Source organism: Fringilla coelebs, assembly GCF_963513975.1.
Source record: "Fringilla coelebs genome assembly, chromosome: 5".
NCBI classification, from domain to species: domain Eukaryota; kingdom Metazoa; phylum Chordata; class Aves; order Passeriformes; family Fringillidae; genus Fringilla; species Fringilla coelebs.
In genome coordinates, this window is record NC_140033.1 from 62945700 (window position 1) to 62970860 (window position 25161).

General features: G+C 39.9%; 1 protein-coding gene across 1 annotated transcript in view; it reads left to right on the plus strand.

The window, feature by feature from the left end:
- Window positions 1-473: 473 nt before the first annotated feature.
- The window catches only part of MYBPC1 (myosin binding protein C1), a gene marked incomplete at both ends in the record, with an annotated part of 66264 nt that continues 41576 nt past the window's right edge, over window positions 474-25161 (plus strand). The window contains 3 exons of the mRNA XM_084206279.1: window positions 474-498; window positions 20511-20543; window positions 23489-23530. Of these exons, the coding sequence (XP_084062405.1) occupies window positions 474-498; window positions 20511-20543; window positions 23489-23530 (100 nt within the window). The remainder of the gene's footprint in view (window positions 499-20510; window positions 20544-23488; window positions 23531-25161) is intronic.

Here is a 25161-nt window from a genome sequence, read left to right on the forward strand (position 1 = left end):
TGTGGGAAGAGGCATAAATGTATAGAGACATTTCCTACAGGTTTTGCATGCAGGAGGGTCTCTTTAATAGCATGGCAGTCACTTTTTCAGCCTCTGTCTGCATGTGCATACGTGTCTGCAAGTTACAGAGAGGGACACAGAGAGCAAGCTGTGCGGCTGAATTTAGAAAGTTATAGATGTTCTCATCAGCCCCATGCAATGCAGCAGAGATTCCTTCCAAAAGCCAAGGGAGCAGAGGCTGCAGACAACAGATGTGAAGGGTTTCCCATAACTGTCAATTTTCAAAGTGTTTGCATTGAAAAGAGAGGAGGTGCTATTTTGATTGATATTTCAGCCGCAGTATATAAAGCAGAGGAATTCTTCTTACCCTCTGCTTGTCACACTGATCTCACACACTCTCCGCTGGACTTGGGGCTACTACTTGCTGCATCTGAAAGGCTGAAACTCTCTGGGAATAAAGAATCCTTGTAACAATGCCAGAACCCACCAAGAAAGATGGTAAGCATGACAGAACCTTATCTGAGCATTTCTTAACGACAGGAATTATGAGTACGCGCTCTCACGAAACACCTTTGAGACCACCTTGCAGATCTCAGCCACAGATGATATTAAGAACAATTGCCACGTAGCATCACTGAATCTTTAGAGATCATTGATCTTTTTAGACTAAGAAATGACTTTCAGGCAGGGCTATAGCACAAACATGACTTTGAGTGGATATTGAGAAGCTGCTTGACTGGGCAAATGCTGTATTCATTTTTTAAAGACTACAGGATTCCTGTAGTGCAATTTGTAGTTTCTCTCTTCTAAGCTATCTAAACTCTGGAAAAGAGGGAAAAGGCATTTCTTAGGATTTAAAGAGTCAGGACCTTGATATGTTTTTCGTGCAGTTTTCTTATAGTTACTGAATGGGAAGGATGTGCTTATGAAACAGTTTTATTGTTCTGATGAAAATATATTCTATACATCTAAATGCATAAGTGAAGAATGTAGTAAGTTATTCTGTACAGCTTGAAGTGGAATAATGTATTTTGCCACATTACAGAAATTGTTATTTTATGTTTCTGAAGGATAGTTACAGTCAGTAATATTGGCCCCTTCTGGGGGGCCAATAGTTCATAGCAAAGAAACTGAGTATGAAATCTGCTACTGAGATACAGAATTGTCCACTGGAGACTGAGGAAAAAGGTGAAAAATATTGAGGGTCTATTATTTAATAATTTATTTAAAAGCTAATATCGATTTTTTTCCTACCATTTTGAAAATTTAAGAAAAATAAGTTTCTTCTATTTAAATTATTTCTATAGCTCTTCTTGTGTTTTTGTTTCAAATCTGTATGTTTCGGTAAGAATTTTTGTTGATTATTTTTTGACATCGACTACACAAAGAGCTTTTGCAAAGCCATAATATGCAGACTGTTTGTGCTTTTCAAATATTGGTGAATGAAAGCTATACACTCAGCTTCCCTAACACATTCCCAAATGAAATACTGAATTTAATCTTTAAGGTAATCTTTAAGGTAAGGAAAGTATAGAAGTCATTAACTAGCATTTATTTCCCATCAGTCAGATCTTCCAGGCTGATGTTTGTAGCTTGAATAGGTTTGTTTGATTCAAGACTGACTTGTCAGTAGTATTGGCTTTGAACAGCTTCACAAACGTTTTACAAGTTTTTTTTTAAATATTTTCTGGTTTTGTGGAAGAGCAGAGTAACTGTCAGGAACATTACTCATTTTTGGCACCTTCTTCAGCTGGGGACCCATGAAAACTGAGGTTTTTGCACTACTGAGTCTTAAGCAAGCAGTATTGACAGACCAGTGTGATCACTTTACTCACTGGCCCTCCTCAGGGCTCGAGGACAATGATAGATGAAGTCTCCTTCTGAAAATAGCTACACCAAGTGCACGTATTAATACAAGAGCCTAATCCTCCATATCAAACCTAGAGCCAAGCCCCTTCTAGAGTGTCTTATTTGTAATTCAAATTATTTACACATGTATTAAGTGTCCTTTTTATTTGATCTGTTATTTGACTGGGTATTATACACTTTAATCAGAATGCATTCTGTGCCTGTCAACTCAAAAAAAAAACCCATCCCTAAAATATTTGTGCACTTTCAAAAGATATGTGCTTTGAAGAAAATTAGTTTGGAGGCTCATGTTTCTTATTCTGTTTAAAATTAGATTGTTTCAAAGATGTTCTTCCAGTGCAGTGATTACCAATGCAGCTCCATGTTTGTGTTATAAAATAAGTTTAGCAACTCTGAACAACATTATATTGACAGTGGAACAAATGTGATTTTTAATGAGTCAATATTCAGGACTGAAAAATTACTGAAGCATTCTGCCTTAATAGAATTCACAAGGAGTAGAGAGCTCTGGAGAAGTGATATGGTTGTTCCTTATTGCCCCCAGTTTATTTGCAGCCTAGAGATCAGGGGAATAACAGGTTTATATTATTGTACTTCAGGGATTAGCTGCTTCCTAAAGATTTTTTTGTTGCTCAAGAGCTCCCCTGAGCTGTTGACAGTACTTGTATTGTGAGTACCTACTGTATTAGTGGCAGGAGAATTTGGTACCAGTAATAGTACAATACAGCTACTCATACAAGTTCTACTCATACCAGCTCTGCCAGTAAGAATTGAGAACCTCACATGATCATCAAGTGCCTGTTCTCATGGTCATTTCCAAAGCATCAAGGGTTGAAGAAAATTAATGGAGGTGAATCTTGGACTGACTAATTCTGGAAGTTACCACTGGAAGGACTGTCTGAGAAACCTTTGGAGAACTTGTTGAAGGACTACGATAGAAAACAGAGGGGGAAAAAGAGGCTTAAGGTTTCTGCATCACATGGGCACCTAAGCACGGTTCTTCTGCCATTTCCAACAGAAGCAACCTACTTGAATTATCCCATACTCCTCATTTTCATGGGTCCTTCAAATTAAAAACAGCATACACAAGCAAGCAGTTGAGAAATCAGAAACTGTCTAACACTTGAATGTTTAGAAAATCTCAGATTTTTGGGTGTTTATCACTGCAGTCCCTGAAGTACGTAGCTTAATTTTTCACAGACGCAGCTGTAACGAGCTCCCAGGCTTTTTTTTGTTCAGGCCAAGTGCTCTTTGAGCTATTCTAAGATTATTAGATTAACAAAGTGAGAAAATTCCTGACTTGGTGACAGTGCAGCCTCACAAAGAGCTCTTAACAAATAGGATCACCAAATTAAACACACCACTCAACTTAGAGAAGGTTGCTGGAGAGCTTCAGCCTGGTGGAATTTGTCACTGTAGAAACAGGCTTCCATGACTAATTATTTAAGGCCTTCATGGTACTCCTAAAAAGTCAAATCCTATGTGCAAGATCATCTGTAGCTTCTTTGTCGTAGATGACCATTGGTTGTAGGACAGCTTTGTCTTAGCTGGCTCAAAATATGTGTGCAAGGTGAAGTTGACATCAATGGGTTAACTGATCTCAGTGGATGACCAGGCTGTGACTGAGTTGCCTAAACCAGTGCATTTAAATTTAACAGCCTTTCGCTTTCCTGGCGACTAATAAAATAACCCTCCCTCACATAATTACTTCCTGCAATTTATTGCAATCACTCAGTCAATCTTTCCTCTCCCCCCCTTTCCTTTAACCAATACTCATAATAAGAGCTGCTCATTAATTAGGTGCCCTCTTAAGCTGTCACAGGCCATGGCATTTGGACACGCTTTTGTAAAAGTGCCAAGTCTCTCAAGAGGAACCTTTTCAAACTATTTGTGGGCATCATCCCACAGAGACAGGTGCAAGTCTGTCCCCAGTAGGCAGCTCTGTAAATTTGCCTTATTTATTCTCCCCAGTCTAGGAAATAATGCATGGCCATGAGTTACCATTCCAAATTTTGAGCCAAAGCATTTATCGACTCTCTGCCAACTTCATTTTCTAAGTGTTTGCAAGCTCTGCTTGAATGATGCTGCCTGGAGCATCCACATTTTGGCAAGGACTCAAAATTAAAATCAGTGTGCCTACTTTAGAGTTTCAGTAAAATTTTATTCAATCTACAAATAGCATAGAAGTAAAAGTTGTGAAGAAAACTACTTGCATACACTGTCTGTTAGAAGAACAATCTGTAACACATGAAGCAATTTGTGAAGGGAGGCAAACAGACATAAATACCAGTGCAGACTGCTTTGGAGATATGGCAACCCTGCTCTCCACAAAGACACCCAGCAGAAACACCCTTTACTTCTATTTAATTTTAAACATAATTAGATTTTTTTTTTCATTGTGAGATTTTTTTTCTATCATTATATTTGCATTATATTTGCAATATTCTAAATAATTCAACTGTCTGGTGTATCAAGATAACAGTCACTGTCAAACAAGTCACTTAGTCATATAAATCGTATAAGTAGATATGTAGGGCAGCATTCCAGTGAGAAAATAACCTAAGCATGAAGGTTAAGAGGTAATTAAAGTCAGATTTCTTTTAATATCATATTTTCAAGGTTAGACAATTTTTCATAGGCAAAAAGAAGATGAATGGGAATTCTGCTTCACTATACAGGTTTGGCTTGTGTCAAAATTAAAACTGCTGATGGAAATTTTTCCTGAAAATTCGAGATCCCAGCATGTGAACATTTTTCAATACTGTTTGGTGCTTTCCATGCAGAAGGCTGGACCTGTATAACCATTTTATATGGCAGCACATGGGTAGCACAGCTGCTCTCTCCTTGCTGCATGGTGATGCAAAAGAAAAGCACACAGACATCCATCTTCTGCCATCATCATTGCCCCTCTGCAGCATTGACTGTGGAATGCATTCCCATTATTTTTAACTTCCTTCATGCTCCGTCTCAGAGCCAAACCACACTCAAAGTCAGGGCCCTGTGGATCATTTGCAAAGCTCCATATTCAAATCTCAGGTAAATGAGTTTGGGTGGATGATGAAAGGGCGAAACCTGAACCCCTTATCTTATTCTCTCTCTCAATTCTTTAGAAAGTTGCTCTTCATCACCTCCAACTAATAAATTTTAAGCCCTCCACAAATGGAAAGCAAACTCACGCCTAGTGCTGTAATCAGATCCCTGAGGGTGGGCTGTGCTCTGCCCCGTGCCCCACGGAGCAGCTCCTCCTGCAGAGTGTGTGGTACCCTGGGAGCTGGGCTGTTCTTAGATTGCCTTTTCCCTCTATTGCTGATCCCTGAGTGGGGCTCCCACACTTCCTTCTGAGCATCTCAGATTTATACTTTGACCATCCACCTCCATCAGCTGCTAAGTTTCAATCAAATTAATTTGACTGAATATTCACCATGATTTATCTTTGGGCTATTATGTTTTGGTTTATTATGGTGTAAATTGAAGGCACTGCACTAACTTTTTTCCCTCGTACAATGCATTGACTTCAGTACTGCTGAAGGAGGATAATGCAAGATTGATCTGGTTTATTTGTTGTTCGTACTTGAGTTGCAAAGCTTGTCCACCCTGTGTGAAAAACAGTGCATCTGTGCACAAGAATAAAATATTGAATATTGTCACATTAAAATGAGAAGTTCCTTGAGTTTGGGAGGAAAGCTGGGAACAGCCTTTCAGCAGATAAGAGAGCGCTTTGTACTTGGCAAAACTGAATTTAGCAAACACTGTCTTTGTGCCTCCCTGTACTGCACCTGTTGGGAAGATAAATAAAGGCCTACCCAGTTCTTTCCCCTCATACCTCCTAAATATATCACTTTAAGAGAGCACTAAAAAAAACAACCATGCTACAGTACTCCTCTGTTCCATGAAAAACTGAATGAGTTTTTCCCTATTAATTTCAGGGGACTACAAAACAAGGTGGTTGCATAACCAAACAATAGCAGAGAGATCTGGGGGGACTTCAGTTGTGAAAACATTTGTAGCTTCCTAACACATCGACAGTCCTTGGAAAATAAGGCATGGAATGTATTTCATGTTTCATCAGGGGACATCCAGAGTGTTCCTTAAAGGGGAAGAGCAAATCAGGTTTGAAAATAAATTACCTGGGGAAATTTCCCTTGGGATAGGTATGAATACTAGACTCATTATTTATGGGTATGCAGAGGTTCCAGTAAATTGGAGGACCTAATTTAATAACTGCTCTAAAATGAAAAAGGAAAAAGAAAAAAAAGATTGTTCTTATTCAGAGACTAAAGTGACTTTGTCCTGAATGTAAAAATCTGTTAAATGAAGGACAAGACAAGCAAATAGGATCGTTAACTTCAGTTGTAATTAGAGTTTTCTCAGTCCCACTGCAAGCAGTTTTATCCCTTGAGCCTGAGGAACTGTGTGGCTGAGAAACAGCCCCTTCTCATCCCGCCCAGCCCTCTCCCTCTGCTCTCAGCCACATGAAGTGCTATTTCTGAAGACTTCAAACAAAGGTGTCTCTTTTTCACTGCTGTTAGAGGAGGGATAGTTGGAGCCATTTTTCCATCATTCCACCATCGTTCCCTTCACGGGGGAGGTTTTGCTCCTTTGCTTGCAAGAGCTGCCGGCGCTCACAGCGTTAAGGACAAGTCCCCTGAGATGAATGTCCACGTTAGTCCATTGAGAATGTGGGTAACTTTGCAAGCCCACACAGATCTAAATGGTCTTTACACTGTCCCAGAAGACCTCTGGGTGAGGAACCAGATACCCAGCTGGAAGGATGTGCCAGTGAACTCGGTGTTCCCGCTCCCAGCGGAGTCAGCCGCTCATTAAAGTCAGAGGTGCCCAGTCTGCTGCTACTCAGCTGACCTGCCAGCAGTTGCCTAAACATAGGTGCCCTAGTGCCACATAAGATGCCCTGAGATACACAGAACACCCATCTTGGGCTGGCAGATATGACCCAGGATCCATGGGAGGCCTGCGACACCATGGAATAGCAGCTAGGAAATAGATGGCCACCCTACAGGATCCCAGTGGCCTTGGTCACCTGTGTGTATGCAAGAAAACATGAAACAAAAGGTCAATAAAAATCCAATTCTATTGATTGCAATGTCAGCTTGGACTCCCAGCTCTCATCATAGACACATTCACGTGCCTCCCTTTTTCTGAGCACCATAAGGATAAGAATGCAGGACTACTGTAAAATTGCTGTTTAGGGGTTTTCTGCAGTGGGTAGTTTTGTAAGAAGCCAAGGAGAGAGTTATGTTCCATTATTATTTGCATGTGATACTCAGATGCTCTTCCCCATAAATAAGGGAGTACATTAGGCTCAGATTACCTCGAGCAGAGAAGAGTGCGCCCTTCTGTAGTCTATTATCTGCTTCATGCATTGATAAAAATAAAATAACGCCAATGGAAAAAGGTTTCACCGCTATTTTTTTTTTATTTTTGAGATTCTGATGCTTTTACTTGTTTAATTTTTATAAGAAGGCATCAATATATTTTATTTAATGGCTGAGTGTTTCAACCAACTCAGAATTAAATTGTTGCTCTCCTTTAATGAGAGGAAACAGAAAGCTGCACTCCTGTTCAAATCAATAGTAATTCATCTTCATCCTTTTTATACAAGCTTACTCTCACTTCCTCCAGCAGCTTCATGCTGTTAGATGAATGATTGGTTGTGTCAGTGATATTTGTACCTATGGCCAAAAAACCACTTTTTATTTAAATAATACAGTGTTTCTGAATATTCTACAGAGTGTTCAACAAAACACATGCGGATTTCGGAAACTCCAAGAATTCCTGTTTCTGGAATTTACTCTAATTTTTGGTGTGCTCTTAGCTCCTAGAGCTCACTGAGCTAGCAGATGTTCAGCCAAGATGAAGCAACTTAGAGAAGAGAGCGAATTAAAGTAAAAATCCAGTTCTGTGTCCAATAGGATGTGATGCTCTAGGAAGCCATTCTAGCAAGCATGCTTTGGTGAAAATTTCTGTTCATCTTCACCCCGTCCTGGGATGCTGGAGGGACAGAAAGTTACTCTGCATTCAAGAAGTCTGAAGATAAATTTCTGCTTGGAAACCTCTCAGACCCTAAAATATCAGCCTACACCAAAGGGAGTGTTTCTCTCTGACTCCCCTCATCCCTTACCTGCGCTTGTAATGCTATCAACATCTTCATAGCAGTCAGTGGGACCTGGACTGAGGTGATGGGGGATGTCTTACACCCACATGGGTTAGAACAGCCTCTTCTGAAGACCAACCACACCCACAACCCTCTCTGCTGGTTGGCCAAGTGTCTTTATGTGTATTTTCAGTTCTAAGTGACAAAATAACCTGTGGTCTCTGCTGCACTTAGCCATGGCGGAGTTAGATGTCATAATACTGAGAGATTGCATACCCTGCTTTCCCTAGGTGGAGGTAAATTCAGGACATTAGATCTCCTGGAGTAATGTTGAAGGGCTGCTGAACAGAAAGCCAAATATGACAGAGTCTAGGAAAACTTCAAAAATTCAAAAAAAAATCCCACCGTCCTAAAAAATTGCTTCATGGAGTGAAGCTTACCACAGAATTGTTTGTTTCAGGAAAGACTGACACAAATATGACCAACCTTGTCAGTTGGTCAGTTCATGTGGTTTTTCTGCCAGAAAGTGGGAGCATGGTTGGGTAACTCATTTCAGAGTTTAGAGCCCCTCCATGTGCCCTCTCCATGGTCCCAAGAGTGCACAGACTGGGCAGGAAGAAGGGAGTCCTGCTGTATCTTACAGCAATGATCAGTGCAGTCACTGCTCTCCCTTCCCTGGAGATTAGGAAATAGCTCTTACATAATTTGCTCTCCCTGGCCCCGTTACTAATTGAAAATAGCATGTGATCTACTTCCTAGGGCAGTTGTCCTTATATGTGATGGCTCCAGCAAGTTATTTTGATCAGGTGATTGTTACAAAAAGTTCTGTTCTAATTTAATTCTCTGTAGGTTCAAATGGTGGTTTTAGGAAGCGTTGGAAGCATTGTTCAGTAGTAGCATGATGGATCTGTATTAAAATATATTCATCACGTCTTTGCAGGCCCAGAATAACTTCCTAATTTTGGTCATAGGTGCCAAAAGGAGGTTGCAGTCAACCATGGACAAAGATTCCCTTTTCCTATAGATTTCTGTACAAATCTTAGCTCTGTGTATATAGGCATTAACTGCAGACACATTTACTCTAGTACTGAACTGACAAGATGGAACATGATGGGCAAAAGCAACTCACACAACAGCACAATTACTTCTTTTTCAAAGGGGAGTCCTGCTTTGCTGAGCCAGCCTGGAAATCTGGTCCAAAAGCCTATTCCAGATTTTTCCTTCTCTCAAAGCCTTGAAGCTGTGACAAAATTAACTGAATTCAAATGCAGTTAAAACTGAAAGAGACCCCAAATGAAAAGTTTATTGGCTCAGCTGGTGGGAGAGGTCTTACTCCTGGATACTCACCTACTCCAGTGTGCTAGTGGACTAGAAAGAGAAGTAAAACAACTCCTGAGCAGCTGTTGAATTCTGTTGAAGTTGGAACCTCCAGGTATTTTTGTGTTTATTTTTACAGCTCTCTGCCATAAGATCTTTCTTGTGGAAAAGAAATGTGCCAATTACGGCCCCTAGAACCAGTTCCAACAGCACTAGAAGGAAGAAAAACTTTCTCTAATCAGTCTGAGCTGATTGAGCGTGTGTGGTAGGACCCTTCACTTTTCTGGACTGAAATGAAACATCTCAAACCATTTGCACACTGCACAGCACTGCATGTCCATCCCTTTCCAACAGTTTTCTTCATTTCCAGTGCCACTAAAACATTGTTCCTGTAAAAATTACAGAAACCCTTACTGCTGGTGGTGGGGAGAATATCTGTGGCTTGTGATATCTAGGAACAACCACGTGAGAAATGCCATGCAGATGGAATAATTTATAGACTAATAGCTTCTGGGTCTCATCCTGTGATACTCATGTAGATAGAGATATACATACACACACTGTAGCACATTTGGTATCCTGTGTTTTTATAAGAACATAGTATCTAGGTCAAAAACCTTATTTTAGACCCAAAGAAGAGTATAATTCCAATGGAGACTGTGGCTGCCACTCCCCCACAGATGCAGACTTCAGTGAAGGCACAGAGGGTCAGATGCCTGATGACATTTTTTCCATGGCATTCCCTCCAGCCTTACTAATCTTTCATCTAAGCTTTCCTTAGCCCTATTTTTAAAGGGGAAATCTGACCTCTGTCCTGTGCCCCTTTTTCTTTGCCCTTGTTTTGCATTTCCATGTTTTGCAGTGAAGTTTCTTCTCTTACCCAACAGCTTTTTTAGCTGGAGGGAAACCATATGCCATGAGCTGGGAGTGTAATTCACAACAGCATCTTAAATGCATTTTGCTGTCAGGCTTTGTTAAGAGCTTTCTCTCATACATATCACTTACTGATTTACTGATGCAAACCCCCACAGCTTGTCTGCAAACATCCTGCTGTGTGCAAACATTCCCAAGAGGCAGAGCTACATGTTTAGGTTTCTTTAAAGTGAAGGCATTATAGTTCTCACAGTTATCTCCATTGATGCAGGATGAGATTGAGAGGTAGAAAACATTAACAGCAGAAACACTAAAGGATGTTTGTCATTTCATATGTGAGCACCCCAAAGGGACATGCATGATTTCATGTAGGTCTCCTAAATTTTTCACCCACAGAAAGAGAGCTTTCTTTCCACATGTGCAAAATACTCCTAAAGGTTTCTCAGTACAATTCTGAATCCCTGGAATCTGAGCAACAACAAATATTTACATACAGAAAAAAGAGAAGTGCGCAAGTCAGTAGATAAAAATCCCAATAAAGAAGCAAGTTTCTGACTTTCAGGTTGATTTCTGATTCTTTTACTACCAGCAATACTGTAACTCTGATACAAAGCTTTCCTGTATTGCCAGTTTGAGGTTTATTTTTTTTAAATTAAAAAAAAAAAAACTGAATTACAAACTTAATTTCAAATCCACTTTGCTTGTATGTACTGAGACACTGAAACTCAAAAAAGTAGTAGACACTGAATTTTGTAGCCCGTAAGTTTTGAGTTACCCCTAGCAAACTAAAAAGTGGATGCTACCACCCTCTTGAGTGAGGTGTTTTTCACAAGTGTGATGACTGAAAATAAGCATTGGGTAGGTAGAAAATTCAGGGCAAAACCAGTAATGGATTATTAGTGATGAAGGACTTGGAACAGTCCCTAATCACGTAGGCGCCCGGCAGCCCTGAGCCCGGGCTCCTGTTACACTCAATCCCCTCCTGCAAGGCTCTGCCTCTCTAGAGGAGGCTGAGGGCTGAAGTGCAGATGACAGGAGAGTGCTCTTATCTGAAGGAAGTCTGAGAAGACTCTTCCTTCTTGAAAAGATCACAGAGTATCAGATTATCTGTCACCCACTGTCAAATAGAGTTTAGCAAATGTTTTTCTTATTTGGATGCCATCGTGACAATGTTCAGACCCTGTTGCAGCATATAAGACTCTGAGAAAGAGCTCATCACAAGCTGATAGACTCAATCCTTGGCAAATCCCAACATGTGAGTGTCTGGTTTTGCCCTGAATGTCAAATAAAAGCCTGTGAACAAAAATCATGGAATGGGATCACCAGCAGGATTCCATTTTAAATCACTGGACTGTTTTAGTCTGAATTTTAGTGAAAATGAGACCCATCAGCATGTCTCAAATGTTTCCTTGGAACTGACTGAAAGAAGATAGATTGCATGAATTCATGCTGCCACAACCTTATGCTGATGTCATCATTTTCCCTAAGGGTCGATCTCCCTGTGTGGAATGATTTCCCACTGCCTGCACATAATCACATGGCTCTCAGGACTACTCTGGGTGCACTGAACAGGAGACAGTCATTGTGGAGCTCACTACAACTATGCAGAGCATCAGGTCCAGAATGTGCTTTCCACAAAACAATACTGCAAATGATTTTCTTAATTCACAGTGAAATATTTCAGGATAGCTCAGCAAAACAACTGTGTTGTGTTTTGGGTTGAGCAAGACTAAAGACATTTTTTCAAACTGGTAAAATGCTTCCTGAGCCGATTGGGAAATTATCTGGCAATCTGAAAGGAAGTTCATTACGGTTAAGTACTCATCTCTTGAAATAAATGACCTTTCCACTATATTGCTGACTTTTATCCTATAATTAGAAGTTCAACTGCCCTTAAAAGTTTATTGTTAAATTTGAAGGATAGATTGCTTTCATTCCTAAGCAGAAGTTCTGTGGTTTATGAAGTTTTTATCCAATAACCTTGTCTACTTTATAACCTTTTGAAGCATTCAGGAAGAATATTAGCATTAGTCACTGTACTTCTATCTCTGGTATCACACTGTGGTGTCTTTTGCTTTCAATTTGCCCTTGGGAATGTATTGAGATAAACCAAAATATTTGCTTCTAAAGAAAATATTTTAAGGAATTACTGCAAGGAAGGATAGGAAACGATGTTGTCATACTTTTAAAGTGGGATTCAGGCTATTCTGACGAGTGGGCTAATTGATTTTGGTACATTTATATCAAAGATGAATTAGGTTTGGGTTGTTAAAAGAAGAATTTCCCTCGGCTGTAGGAGTAGGAGTGGAAAGAAAGAAACCCGAACCACGCCGATCTCCTGCATTTTCTGCTCGCTCCGTAGAGCTGCTGGGCACGGGAGCTCCCCGGGCTCGCTGCGGCCGGGCTGTCCCGTGTCCCTGCAGGTCCCCAAGGGCTGGGTGTCCCCTGGGACAGGCGGGTCCCGGCTTGTTCCCGAGGCAGGGATCCGATCCCCGCTGCGGGGCAGGAGCGCGGCCAGCGCCCGGCCCGGCTCCTCGCTGAGCTGAGCTCCTTTTAAACACAAAAAGGAGGAATGAACATTCCCGGCTGGGAGGGAAAACAGGGCGAGGGGCCCTGCAGGGCTCCCACCGCAGCCTCTCCAGCACCTGTGCCTCTCTCCGGGCTGAGAAGGGCCAGGGCTCGCAGGAGCGGCGCTGCAGGGGCAAACCTGGGAGCCTCGCAAGTGCAGCTCACCGGGGCTCCAGGACCGCTTTTTTTTTTTTTTTTTTTTTTTTTTTTTTTTTTTTTGGTTGCTTTTGTTGGTTTTACAAGGTAAAAATAGGAGTTCTGCTTCTGTCCTTCAGACATGAGCACGCATCTCGTTGGCAATGTTTGCACAGGCAGTTTTCTCCTCTCTGGTTCACCGGAGCCAGAATCGAGCGGTGCATCTGCATCGCGTGAAGCAGCGGTAAAGAATGGCTCAGGTGACTGAGAACAGTGGGTGAGGAATGCAGAACTTCAGGAGTGTCAGGAATGCAGAATTTCAGGAATCCTGAATCATCTCAGACTCATAAATTGCTGGTATAGAAACTGAGATGGTGCCATAACAGGAAAAATTGAGGCTCCCTATCATTTCTAGGAAGAAGCTGATTTTGTGTGGGATTTCCACGGTTTTCACTATGCACATTTTAGGAGGAAAATGCACACTAAGAACTGCTTTCAGCAGCATTCAGTATTGCATATGCCTCATTGTATAACAAGTTTTGCAGTGACATTTCAAAAGAGAATGTTTTTATTTCCAAACGTGGAAATAAAATTTAACACATCAGGATGTGGAATTAATGATAAATCAATGTCACCATGAATAGTCTCAGGCTCTGCAAGTACAGGTGTGCTGACAAAGTCTTCTCATGAAGGTGTAGTAATGACTGTAAACTGAATTTCTTCACATTGTTAAATACTGTAACACATTTCAGCAAAACTCTTTTCTCTGGTAAGTGGTTAACAAGCAGAACATTTTCTGCAAGATTTTGCATGCTAGATAGCATCACAAAATTTTAGTCTTGGAAGTCAAAGAAACCCACAAATTGGGATTTTTGGTTTTAATGATGAAATAAATTAGAAAATTGTTATTGCAAAAACTCAATGAAAAAAGATTTTGTCAAAGATTTCAGCAACATTTGGCACTCAAATTGTGGTCTACTGGTCAGTGAATTGTGATATACAAGCACAGATACTCATTTTTTCTGTTATCTGCACAAGTGCTCAGGAACTAACTTTTATGGGTTATTTTCTTTGATATAAAGTAAGAGAAGAAAGATATCACTGAAATAGAATGGAATTCAGTTACTCCATCCTGGTGCCTTGTGGACTGAGTAGGCTAAAAATGAGTTTAAGAATGGGAACTTGATAACCAGACTATAGCCACTAAACTTCACCTACCCATCTTAAATACTGTCAATGCTCTGCAGCTTTCCAGATCCCTGTTACAGCACACGTGAAATTTTGAGTCTGAAAAGAAGATACTTGGAAGTCTATAGATATATAAACATATATTTTCTTAAATTACTTTTGTTCAAGGTCATGGTTACAGTGTTTAAAGGTTAATTCCCATGTGAAAGCATAAGAAATGAGTGGAAGTTTACATATGGTCAGGTTGGATCTAGCAGCATCATTTCAGAAAAGTGGAAACCACAAGGAAAACCCTCAAAATAAGCAATGATTGTTTAATGCACTTCTAGAACTATGAATGGCAGTGAAGGAAAAATCTGGACTCACCAATTATACTGCAGCTCCTCATGTGGATCTGTAAACTATTTCTTTGATGTCTAGTCCATTCCACAGAATTCCCTATTGTTCCAATTTTTCATTCAGTTTTTCAGCCCTCAAGTCAGAGAACATTCTTATACTTAGCATGTGATGGCTTGATTGGCTCTGGTGGCCCATAAAATCTTTTTAAATGGAAAGCATTTAAATTAATCCTGAAATGGGACTACTCTCAGTGAGTTTATATGCTGGGACTAGTTATTATCCTTGGGCTTGTTTGGGTTTTTTGAATTTTAATCATATACCAGACTAAATTTTTATGCAAACTCTTTGTTAATTCTACTTCTTTTTCAGTCCCCTACTTAAATGTGCATCACTGGACTGTGACACTTTCAGCTGTTGGAATAGAAAATAACCTCATCTTCAGTGAACATGCTGATTTGTTCACTTTGTTACAATAAGAGGGAGTATTTAATGGAAGGTTGTTGTTTTCCTTTCTAAACGCTGTCACAAGTCAAACCCAGCAGTTTATCTTGTACAACCCATCACTAGAAATGGAAACAGAAACTAGAAATACATGATAAATGTATAAGTTTGGCTTTATCACACTGTTGGCCACAATAATAGTCATTTGGCCAGCCAACCAAGCACCAATAAGACACCAGAGCTTATTTACTTCAGTCCTTCAGAACAAACCTGCTTTCAGGATTCAGCACCAATCTCTGTTTAGAACAGTTCCTCTAGGTATATTTTAAAAAATAAGTGTTCATGGACATTCATAATATAGGGTACTGATTTCAGCTGTAGTTTCTTGCTTCTGCTCAGACTGGAATTGTCTGCAGAAGTTGCACACAAATCAGATTATTTCTCAGTGGAAACAGGCTTATGAGGCACCAGGCAGACCCTGTGTGCATGACTGTGCAGAATGATAAGCATTCCTCTCTCTTTTTTTTTTTTTTTAATTAGTAATAATTTTATTTCAATTTATGTCAAATTGAATGCACTTTCATTGATTATAAATGACTTTGAACCAAGTGCTCTCTTTCCCAGCTTGCTTTCTGGGGTCTGCTAACAGCACTGTTTCCCAATGAAATGCTCCTCATGTTCTGGTAATCTCTGTAGTTTGTTGAATAAATTCCTGTCTCCCAAAAGTTGAGGCTATGGCTTTTACCCACATCATTGGTGCCAGTGTGATTTGCCTGAAGTGATCCACGAAAAATCATCCAACCATTTTGAGCTGCTTCTCTTTCTTGGAGCACCTTTTTTTCTGGGAACAAAAGGAAGAAAAGGAACAAGCTTCATTGCTTTTGTCTGCTGCTGATCTGGACATGAGGTGTGCCAAGCAACTGCTCCACATCCTTAGTCCTTGCCTGCCCACCTCTTTCAGAGGATCATCTACCTCAGGAGCAAGCCTGGTGCCACAAGGATGGTCCTTGTGTCCTGCTGGGGCTGGGCACAGGGGACAATCCTCACACACGACAACTGCACAGGGGCTGGGGGGAGCCCTGCTCTCTCCAAAACAGCATTTTGTCTATTTTTGTCTGACCAGCAGAGTCAGCAGTTTAGGAATGCCTGTGTAACAGTTACATTGGTCTGATCCCTCAAGGCTGTGTCCACAAGGTTAATCCACCTAGCAAAATCTGACACAAGCTGACGGTGACAGGTCTTTGTGACAAAAAGCATGAAGTGGCTATTCTCATGTTGTTGGACATTTGAAAGTCTCTTTAATATGTTGCTGTTGCAAAGACAGATATCATACCTGTGTCCATGATGGTGCAGCCACAGTCCTGCTTTCCCTTCCAGGTAAATGGGGGATGAGTCCTCTGCTCAGACTGGGTGAGATCCTGAATCCCTTGGATATTCTTTGCTGGGCTGTAACTGATCTGTATAGAACTCCAGGGAGAAATTAGTGCAGGAGACTTTCCTCCTCCTTCCTGTGAATGTTCCAGCCCAATGACAGTGAAATTCTATCTTTAGGCTTTCTACAAGCCCTGATTTAATGCTCAAGGTTATTTCCTTTACTTACCCAAGGTGAAAAACCCAGAAAACCCACCCACTACTCATTTTCCAAAATGACTGAAAGTTCTTAAGCCCACCCAAAACAAAGCTGGTCATGAGTACAGAGCTGAATGATGGGCAGGGTTTTCCAGCCAGACCTCATTCCCAGTATGCTTGCTGACAGGATGTAGTTCTTGAACACTCTGAACTGCAGGTCTCCAGGACACTTTGCTTTCAGCACAGCAGTAGAGCAGGACCTGGAGGCTGTTTTAGAACCACCATCATGCCTCATTATGATTGCATTCCAGTGTGAAAGGTAATATATGTGATGTCAGGGAGTTTCTATGCTTTGTGCTGCCAGAAAAGCCAGTGGAAGTGGGAAGCCAGAGCCCTTGAGAACTGGCCACCACACACAAACTGACATCCCTATGTCAGTTCCCTGCCAAAGCTTCTTCTGGCTGTGGCAGGTCAGATGCCAGTGCAATCAGACCTAAAATGGAATTGAAATTTTAAATAATGGCAGCCTCATTTTAACATGGTTCTTAAGTATTTTCATAACTTTAGCACATCAATTAATATCATGGAACTTTAAGCTTAGTTATATATACACAGCAAGAGATTTTAAGTCTTATTTTATCTGAAAAACTGAACATGATAAATGTGGAAAAGAGACGGAAAATTGTTGGTAATGGGTCAAGTTGCATCTCCTGCTGATTTTCAAGCGTGTATGCGTGCGTATATAATTATAAATTACAAATAAAAAATGTCTTGGCTCTAAGTGCTCATATCCTGTGTCAAACTGGATCCTGAATGCATCTCATGACATGGCTGAGGCATGAAAGCATTTCTGGAGATGTTATCTAAGTGACAGTTGTGCTTTCATTTTATTTGCTAACTACACTTAATACACTATCTCTTCTGAGCAGCTATGTAGAGAGGACTGCTAAGTTCATTCCTGTCCTTGCTGTAAAATTACATCAGGCCAGGTGCATTACCAGTTTCACAGCCAATGACTAACCCAAGGTGTGTGTTTAGCACAAGTACAACTTTCTCAGTCCTCAAATAAAGAACTGCAAAGAAGACACCTTTTGTTTCAGAAACTCTGAAGCAGAAGTTAACTTTATTTATTCTGTAGAAGGCACACTTGACATTATGGTGTCAGTTCAGTGGTAACTGGACCCTCAACAGCCTCTTTCCCCTTTAGCTCAAGAGGCATCATTGCAACCCAGTGAGCTGCACTTCTCCAAAGGGATTGAGGATTGCGTACTGGAGACTTTCTCCACCAGCAGTGCCCTGACAATGCCTGGGCAGAGAACCATATTAGGCAACAGGCTGTGGGGAATGGCATGTGGGGACTCCAGGGAGCATGCCTCCTAGGGAAGGAGCACAACCATGAGCTGCTGGTTGAGAGTGCAGAGCCCTGTCCTGGCTGACAAGCCTGTTGCAGAGGTCAGCCAGAGAGGGCTGTCATTCTTTGGGGAGGTGGAAACTACTCGGAGCTATTAATGGTTTTTTTCCTGGCTGTCCTCAGGAATGGAAGTGTAAGCCAGGCATGACCATGAAAGGGGTTGCATATGGCCAAAAGATTATGTTGAAGTATCTCCCATGTCTCTGCCACCCACAGTGCCTGGAACTTTCCCCTTTTCTTTTTAATTCCCACATTGTACTTCAGGTCTCTCCTTTGAGCTCCATTCTTGCCTCAGTTTCCTTAGCAGTAACCTGAACAGCCTTGAATTATGCTTTAGGAAACAAACTGCTGGCTTCTTGGTCAGGCTTCAGTCATTGTCCCATCACAGAATTGCAGAATAGCTGAGATTGGAAAGGACCTTTGGAGAAAGTCTAGTCCAAGTTCTCTGCTAGGAACAGGGTCCAACAGAGTAGGTTGCCTGTGAGAGTACTCAGGTTTTGAATGCCTCCTTTTGTTGTCTGCATGCATGAGAGGAGGTTTAGACTATAACAATAATAATGTTTCAGGTCTGGTCTGTGCTGTTTGGCTAACATGTGTTCCTGGTGATGCAGGACTTGTGTGATTGCTGAGCAGCATTACAGTTAGTGAAGCCATGGAATACCTCTCAAAATGAAAGCAAAATTCAAGGCAGGTCCCTCAAAAGTCTCAGAAGCCTTTCATCTGAGTGGAAAGTGCTATATTTGTTGAGTTTTTAATTATAGGTCTGTAACTCTCACTGGTGAGGCAGGGAGGGTTTTCTAATCCAGTGTTCATAAGAATACTCCCTGTTTCTAGCTATTAATTTCACAAGGAAAATTATACAATCAATAATTTCCTGCTATTTTCCATGCAAGAAGCATACTTCCATGCCACAGTGATGTCTCAGCAGAATTTTTTACTCTCAGCAGAAACAGTGAGAAATGTCATGGTAGCAAAGCAAATAGGTTCCCAGACATACTCTTTGTGGTACAACTTTCATGTTTTCATATGATGGTATTTCATATTTTTCTTGGCTGCAAAAAAACCCTTAGTATGTCAGTAATTAGACCAGAAAAAATGAATTGCAGTGAATCTATGTAAAGATATTTCATTCTTTTCACACTCTGTGTGTTGGTCTTTAATGTACTTCCTTCCATTCTGTGTGGTGGGTGCTGTGATCAGAACATACAACACCAGCCCTTTCCTTGTAGCAAGGAATTCTCTTTGGAACCCCTACAAGGATTTGCTGTTTTATCTGTGTATGTGAGTGGAAGTCCCTAAACCATATCCAATTCACACACTCAGCTTAAAATTATATTTGCACTAAAAATATTCCTCCCTTTTAAGCATTAAATGTATTTATCAAGAATGAGAATTGTTTTAGTTATACTTAGAACTGAGTGTAAAGAAGTAGCCTTCCCAGCATTCCTATGTGATGGAGATTGAATTTTTTTTCCTGAATCTGGCTTGAGGTGGGGGTACCAAGGGTTAATGTCCACAACATGACAAAGGTTAGTAGGAGCCATCTACTCTTTCAGGTCAGGGTTTTAACTTTTTAAATCTTTGCTTTTTATAAATAGTTAAACTGTAAGTCAATGTTAGTGCCATAAAATATTGCTGTTTTCAAACTGTCTAGACTCCTAAATGTTTTAAATGTTGAAAATAAGCTTCCTTTTCTGTTTTAAAAATATATTTCAGCTATTCAATTTGCTCTTATGTTTTTAGATGGGAGAACGTCTAATCCCAAAAGAATAGCATTTAAATAGGATAAAAAGCCTGGTTTGTGTATCACACATTGAAAAGGGAAGTGGTTTACATAAAAAATCATAATTGAAAGAAAGAAAACCTAAACATATTGCAGGTTACACTCAGAGCAGCTAAACTGTAGTGTTTTGTTTTGTTTTGTTTTTACTTTCTGCTTGCACTGAACATTGAACTCTAGATTTAATGGTGTGGTTGAAAATGAGGTGAAGGTCTCTGGATTCACTCTGTGTAATCCCCCTAAGTTAATGGATCCATTGCATTTCAAATTTAAAATCATATCTGATATTATTTCAGTTGGTGGAAATTTTGCTTAAATTTGCACATGAGTGAGAGTCCTTATCTCTCTCTAAAACTACCTGAAAGGAAGCTGTAGACAGGTAGAGCTCAGTCTCTTCTCCCAAGTCACAGGTGATAGCTCAAGAGGAAATGGCCTCAGTTTGTGCCAGGGGAGGTTGAGATGGGATATTAGGAAAAGTTTCATCACTGGAAGGGTTGTTGAGCACTGGAACAGGCTGCCTAGAGAACTGCACTCAGCATCCCTGCAGGAATTTTAAAAATGTGTAGATGCGAGTTTTGGGGATGTGGGGTAGAAGTGACTTGGCAGCGCTGGGTTAGTGGTTGGACTCAGTGCTAAAGATCTTTTCCAACACAAATGATTCTATGTTTCCATTAATATTATCTATTTCCAAACTAAACAATTTCACTAAATTCTCTTTGCCTAACAAGAGCTTTAGATCTCTGCCCTTGTCACTCTGAAGTTGCCACATGTTGCGCGCGTGAAAGCAGAATAAATTTCACAACTGCATTTCCTTATTAAAGAACTCAAAGTCAACAAACATATACCAAATGTATGAAGAATATTTGCTTGTGTTTGAAGCTCAATATCTGTCTTTCTCATTTTTTCAGAAACTGAAAATGAAAGTGCACCGCCACCTCCAGGTTAGTGTAAAAAATGCTCCTTTGAGCTGCGGCACTAACAACACTTGCATGAGACTGGTTTGTGCTCATTGTCTCTTTGAAAGCAAGAGAACAGTTAAGATGAGTAAAAAAGCCTGCCCAAGTAAGATATCCTCACTTCACTTTGCCTGAATACTGATTTTTCAGACTCAAGTTTTGTTTGTGAGTGACTAGTTCTTTGCTCAATATTGCACATGTCCTTCAGAATACAGGTAAATCATGGCTGTTTAAATTATGTGGTTAAAATTATGCTGTCCTCTCTGATGCTGGGCGGCATCCAATCACCAAAATACTCCCTTTCATTTTGCCTCAACAGTACTCTGTGAGCAAAGTTGACAGACTCAAGCATGGGATTCATTTCAACCCTTACTTTTAGCTCTTTGAAAGTTATGTATCAGATCTGAGCAGTTCATCAGCTCCACCTCTGAGCAGTGGAGCACATCCTGGGTCATACATGCTCATCAATGGGCGTTTCCCAGGTACCCTATGTAAAATGTCACTAGATATCCATGTGCAGGCAATTGCCCTGAGGAGTCTGATTTATTGTCTAGAATGGAGTGGCTGAGCTCCAGGAAGCCAAAGTTTGGTGAGGTGAAATTCACTCATAAGGATGAGGGCTTCAGGTTAAGCTGCAACTTTGCAAAGCGCAAGAATTCTCTTTAGTGGAGCTGGAAAGGTGGCCAAGCCTTTGCCTTGTGCCATTGAGTAACTTCTGTTATTTTTTCAGATAACGTAGATATACAATGTAGATATATCTATATATATATATATCTACATAGATAGATATACAATGTTGATATATAATACATATCTATATCTACAATGTGCATGTCCAATGTAACCATTTGGTGAGTATTATTCTCTGTATAGCAACCTAAACAGCAATTCCAAACAGAACAAATACCCTACAAGTGTTAAATCTGCCTTTACTTACTGTCTTGATTACTGGCATTTTACAAGCCTGATTGAAGATGTCTTTGTTTCAACAATACACACTTTGATTAAAAAATGACAAAGGTATCATTTGCCACAAGGAGTTTCATGGTTAAATTATCCACATATTATTTTTGTGTTATGAACTCTTTCATATTGCATATATTTGTAAGGAAAGTTAATTGGTTTTTAATTAATGATATTTTACTCAACCATAAAATTTGTACAGTTAATATTAAACTAATTAATTTCACCCTTAGGGTCTTACCTGATATACTTTGTACTTGAATTCATGTTTTTAATCAATCTTAACTTTCAAGTAGAACTGAAATGAGAAACAGCTTTTTATATACAGAAAGGAATAGCATCTTTGAAGCGTTACATTAAAAATATCTATTAACATTTTCAAAAAATTACAATCTTCCTTTCTATTCAAAAGCACAGGATTAAATACAAAACCACTTCTATGACCTCCTTTTTTTTCTCTTTACCTGTTTTTCTTCTGAAAAATAAGTAGGGTGTCATTAAGCCTTTATGTTAGGCAGAGACCAAACTGGGATATTTCTAAGCTGGACGTGCCAGTCACTTCTGGCTTCCTTCTGCCTGACTCAAGATGCTGTTATCTTGGATTATCATTAATACACAAAGAGGGAAGTTGGTTTCAAGATTCCAAATTTTATAACTTACAAATAGTTTATTGGGCATAACCAAGCATCTTGAACTGCACCAGGAAATTTTTGGGAAGTCATTGTGAGAGGTCTTTCCAGATCTCAGTGTCAAGCCACAAGTGTGGAGCACTTTGACTGATGAAGTATTCATACAATATGTTGACATGCTCCCATCTGCCAAGATCAGTGAAATCTCCTGATCCCAGTTCCTGCTGGGGAAAGAAAGTGTTACTGTAGCAAAAGTCCCATTAAACAGGAAAATCTGGCCAAGATGGAAAACCTGACAGAGTTTGGGAATTTGGGAGTTTGGGAATTTAGGGAATCCAGACGGAGGCATCCATGAGTCTGTCACATTACCAGAATGTGGCGTTCCCTTTTAAGTTTCAGCTTTAATTTTCATAGTTACTGTGGCTGCACACATGTGAACAAGAAATCAGGGTAATCAGAGTATCAACTGGCTCTTGCAGATGTTTTCTCCATGGAACAAAAATTATCTTAATTCCATCCTGACAATGTTAGTCTATTGACCATCACCCAAAGCCATGCTCTGTCAGGCAGCACAGAGGTAAGTTTGCTGCAGACAGCCATTGTCCACAGGCAATAGGATATTGAGTGTTAATACCTTGAAGACAGCACATGATTTGACAAGATTCCAGATTGAATGAAGTAGGAAACCAAAACCAATAGGAATCCTATCAAGTCCTGAAATAGAGAAAGTGTGGAAATTGTTGCTTTGTTTAAAGCACCATCCAAGTTTTCTCATAGAGATGAGGTCAAAAATAATTCACATTCACCTGCTTGGAGCAGAGGACAGGCTGGCAGTTCTGATCAAGAAAACTGAATAGAAGTAGTCTCAGCAAGACTATGTTGAAAATGATGAAGATGATGATACAGAATTAAGGAATATCCTCAATACACTCTCTCGGTAAATTTTTTTTTAGGATCAGCTGAGCGGCAGTAACTCATGTCTGATCCAATTTCTTTCCAATTAACAATGATATGTAACTCATTTCAAAAGCTTTTGCAAATTAGCCCAAGAACAAGAGACTGACAACTGCTGCTTCTAAAAAACCCAGCTTTTTTTTTTCCACTGAGTCCAGGAACATTGATCTTAAATGACTTGTTCAAAACACAGAAATTGCATTGATATCGCCAGGTTGGAAAATGTTTAATGGGATTTCAACTGTATATTGCATATACACATAAAGCAATCATTCTTTAATGTTGTTTTTCCAATACTAGCAGAACCTGCATTTTTTAATGCTGTGTAAGTCTTTCTTTTTACTTTAAGATCCTCTCAAAACTGTACTTGTACTTCCTACACAGAACAAAAAACACCACAGGAGGGTGGAAATGAAAAGGGTAAAGGTAAGTCTGAAACTATACTTTAAAAATGGGCAGTAAAGAAAACTAAATGCTGTTCTGATGCTGGATTGTTTGAGCTTTAATTCAGAATTTTGGTGCTAAATTTCAGAGGTGTGATATGAGGCTTCCTAGATCCTTTTGCATGACTTAGCCAGCCCAAGGAAATTATGATACTCATGAATATCTCCAAAAACCCTGCAAACCAGACTGGTGCTTTAGCAACAGTATTTGTATTGTATATATATTATTATTATTATATTCAATTAATGGACCAAATTACAAGTGATTTGCATGAGCAGAAAGCTGTGTTTAAATGAGCCTGGCTGTTGCCTCTGACCAAGCTTGCTAAAAATCAGAAACTGTGCACATTGGTTGCTTTTAAATAAAGTGGACAATGCCCTACTGTCATTCTAAGCTGTTTCTGTTCTACCACAGAAGTTTGATATTATACCTTTCAAAAACCCCACAGATTTTTTTTCATCTGAAATTAAAAATCACACATCCATCTTTCTGTCCTCATTGGGAGCCCAGCAGAAGAGATCTTTACACGTTCTGAAAAGTGTGTTTGAGGACTTGTGTCTGCTGGGAAGAAAGAGATAACTGTTCCACCAGCAGCGTCAGCAATCATCAGCTCGAGTTTTACCACGTATTTTTGTGCTGCTGGGATTAGATTCTAACTCTGTTGTCATTTCTTCTGCTTAGGAGGATGCATTTTGAGGGAACTGGGCCAAATTCTCTGCTTTTTGTAGGAGCCCTGCCAAAATAGAAATCAAACACCCCATCATGTTATTTTGAAAAGAATAATCTCTTTTTAAAAACTTAATTCTGATCAAAGGCTAAAGCAGACCAAGATATGCTTACAGCTGATGCAATGCTTGCTTTTCATCTGGCATGGTTATGCTTTTTCATGGCAAATCAAGAAATGGCTTGCTTGCAAATGTATTCTGGTTTTTGGTGTCTTCCAAACAAAATCCTCTCTTTTAGACAGACTGGATGTATACTTGATACTTGCAGATTTATTTGGCAAAGGCATGCATGGCTATTTTTCTCAGCAGAGTCAAAATATAAACACTAAGAATGTGTGATTCAAGTACCCTTTTGAAAATAAGAATGCTGAACCAGGCGTCAGTGCATGCTATTTTGCCAGTTATCCTTGCATTGAGCAATTATTTTGACACACAAAATTTTGTGTGAGTAATCAAATCTGTCAACTTGGTAATGGAAATGCAATTCAGAAATAATTTGCATGCCTAATGATAGGAAAAAAAGATGAAAGTCTTGCCTCAAGCTATTCCAACAGTTAGTTCTGCTTGCTTTAATTTGGATATGAGAAAAATGTTTGTTCCCAAACTGAACATGAATGGTGATTTCCTCACTGCTTACAAGCCTACATTTCACTGAATAAAAATGAAAACATGGTAGGTCTCCAAAACTTCTATTATCTTCTTATACATTATTATGTTTCTGTTTTGAATTTAGTGAAGGAGACAAGTATTTTCTAGGAGGAAAAATGTTCCTCCTAAGAGAAACCTGCTAGGACGATTTTGTTACCAAAAAATATTCTTTGAGATCCTACTATGGAGAATTTTCCCAGTTTCAACCCATGGTGGCAGCTGTTGCCTCTGTAAAAATTC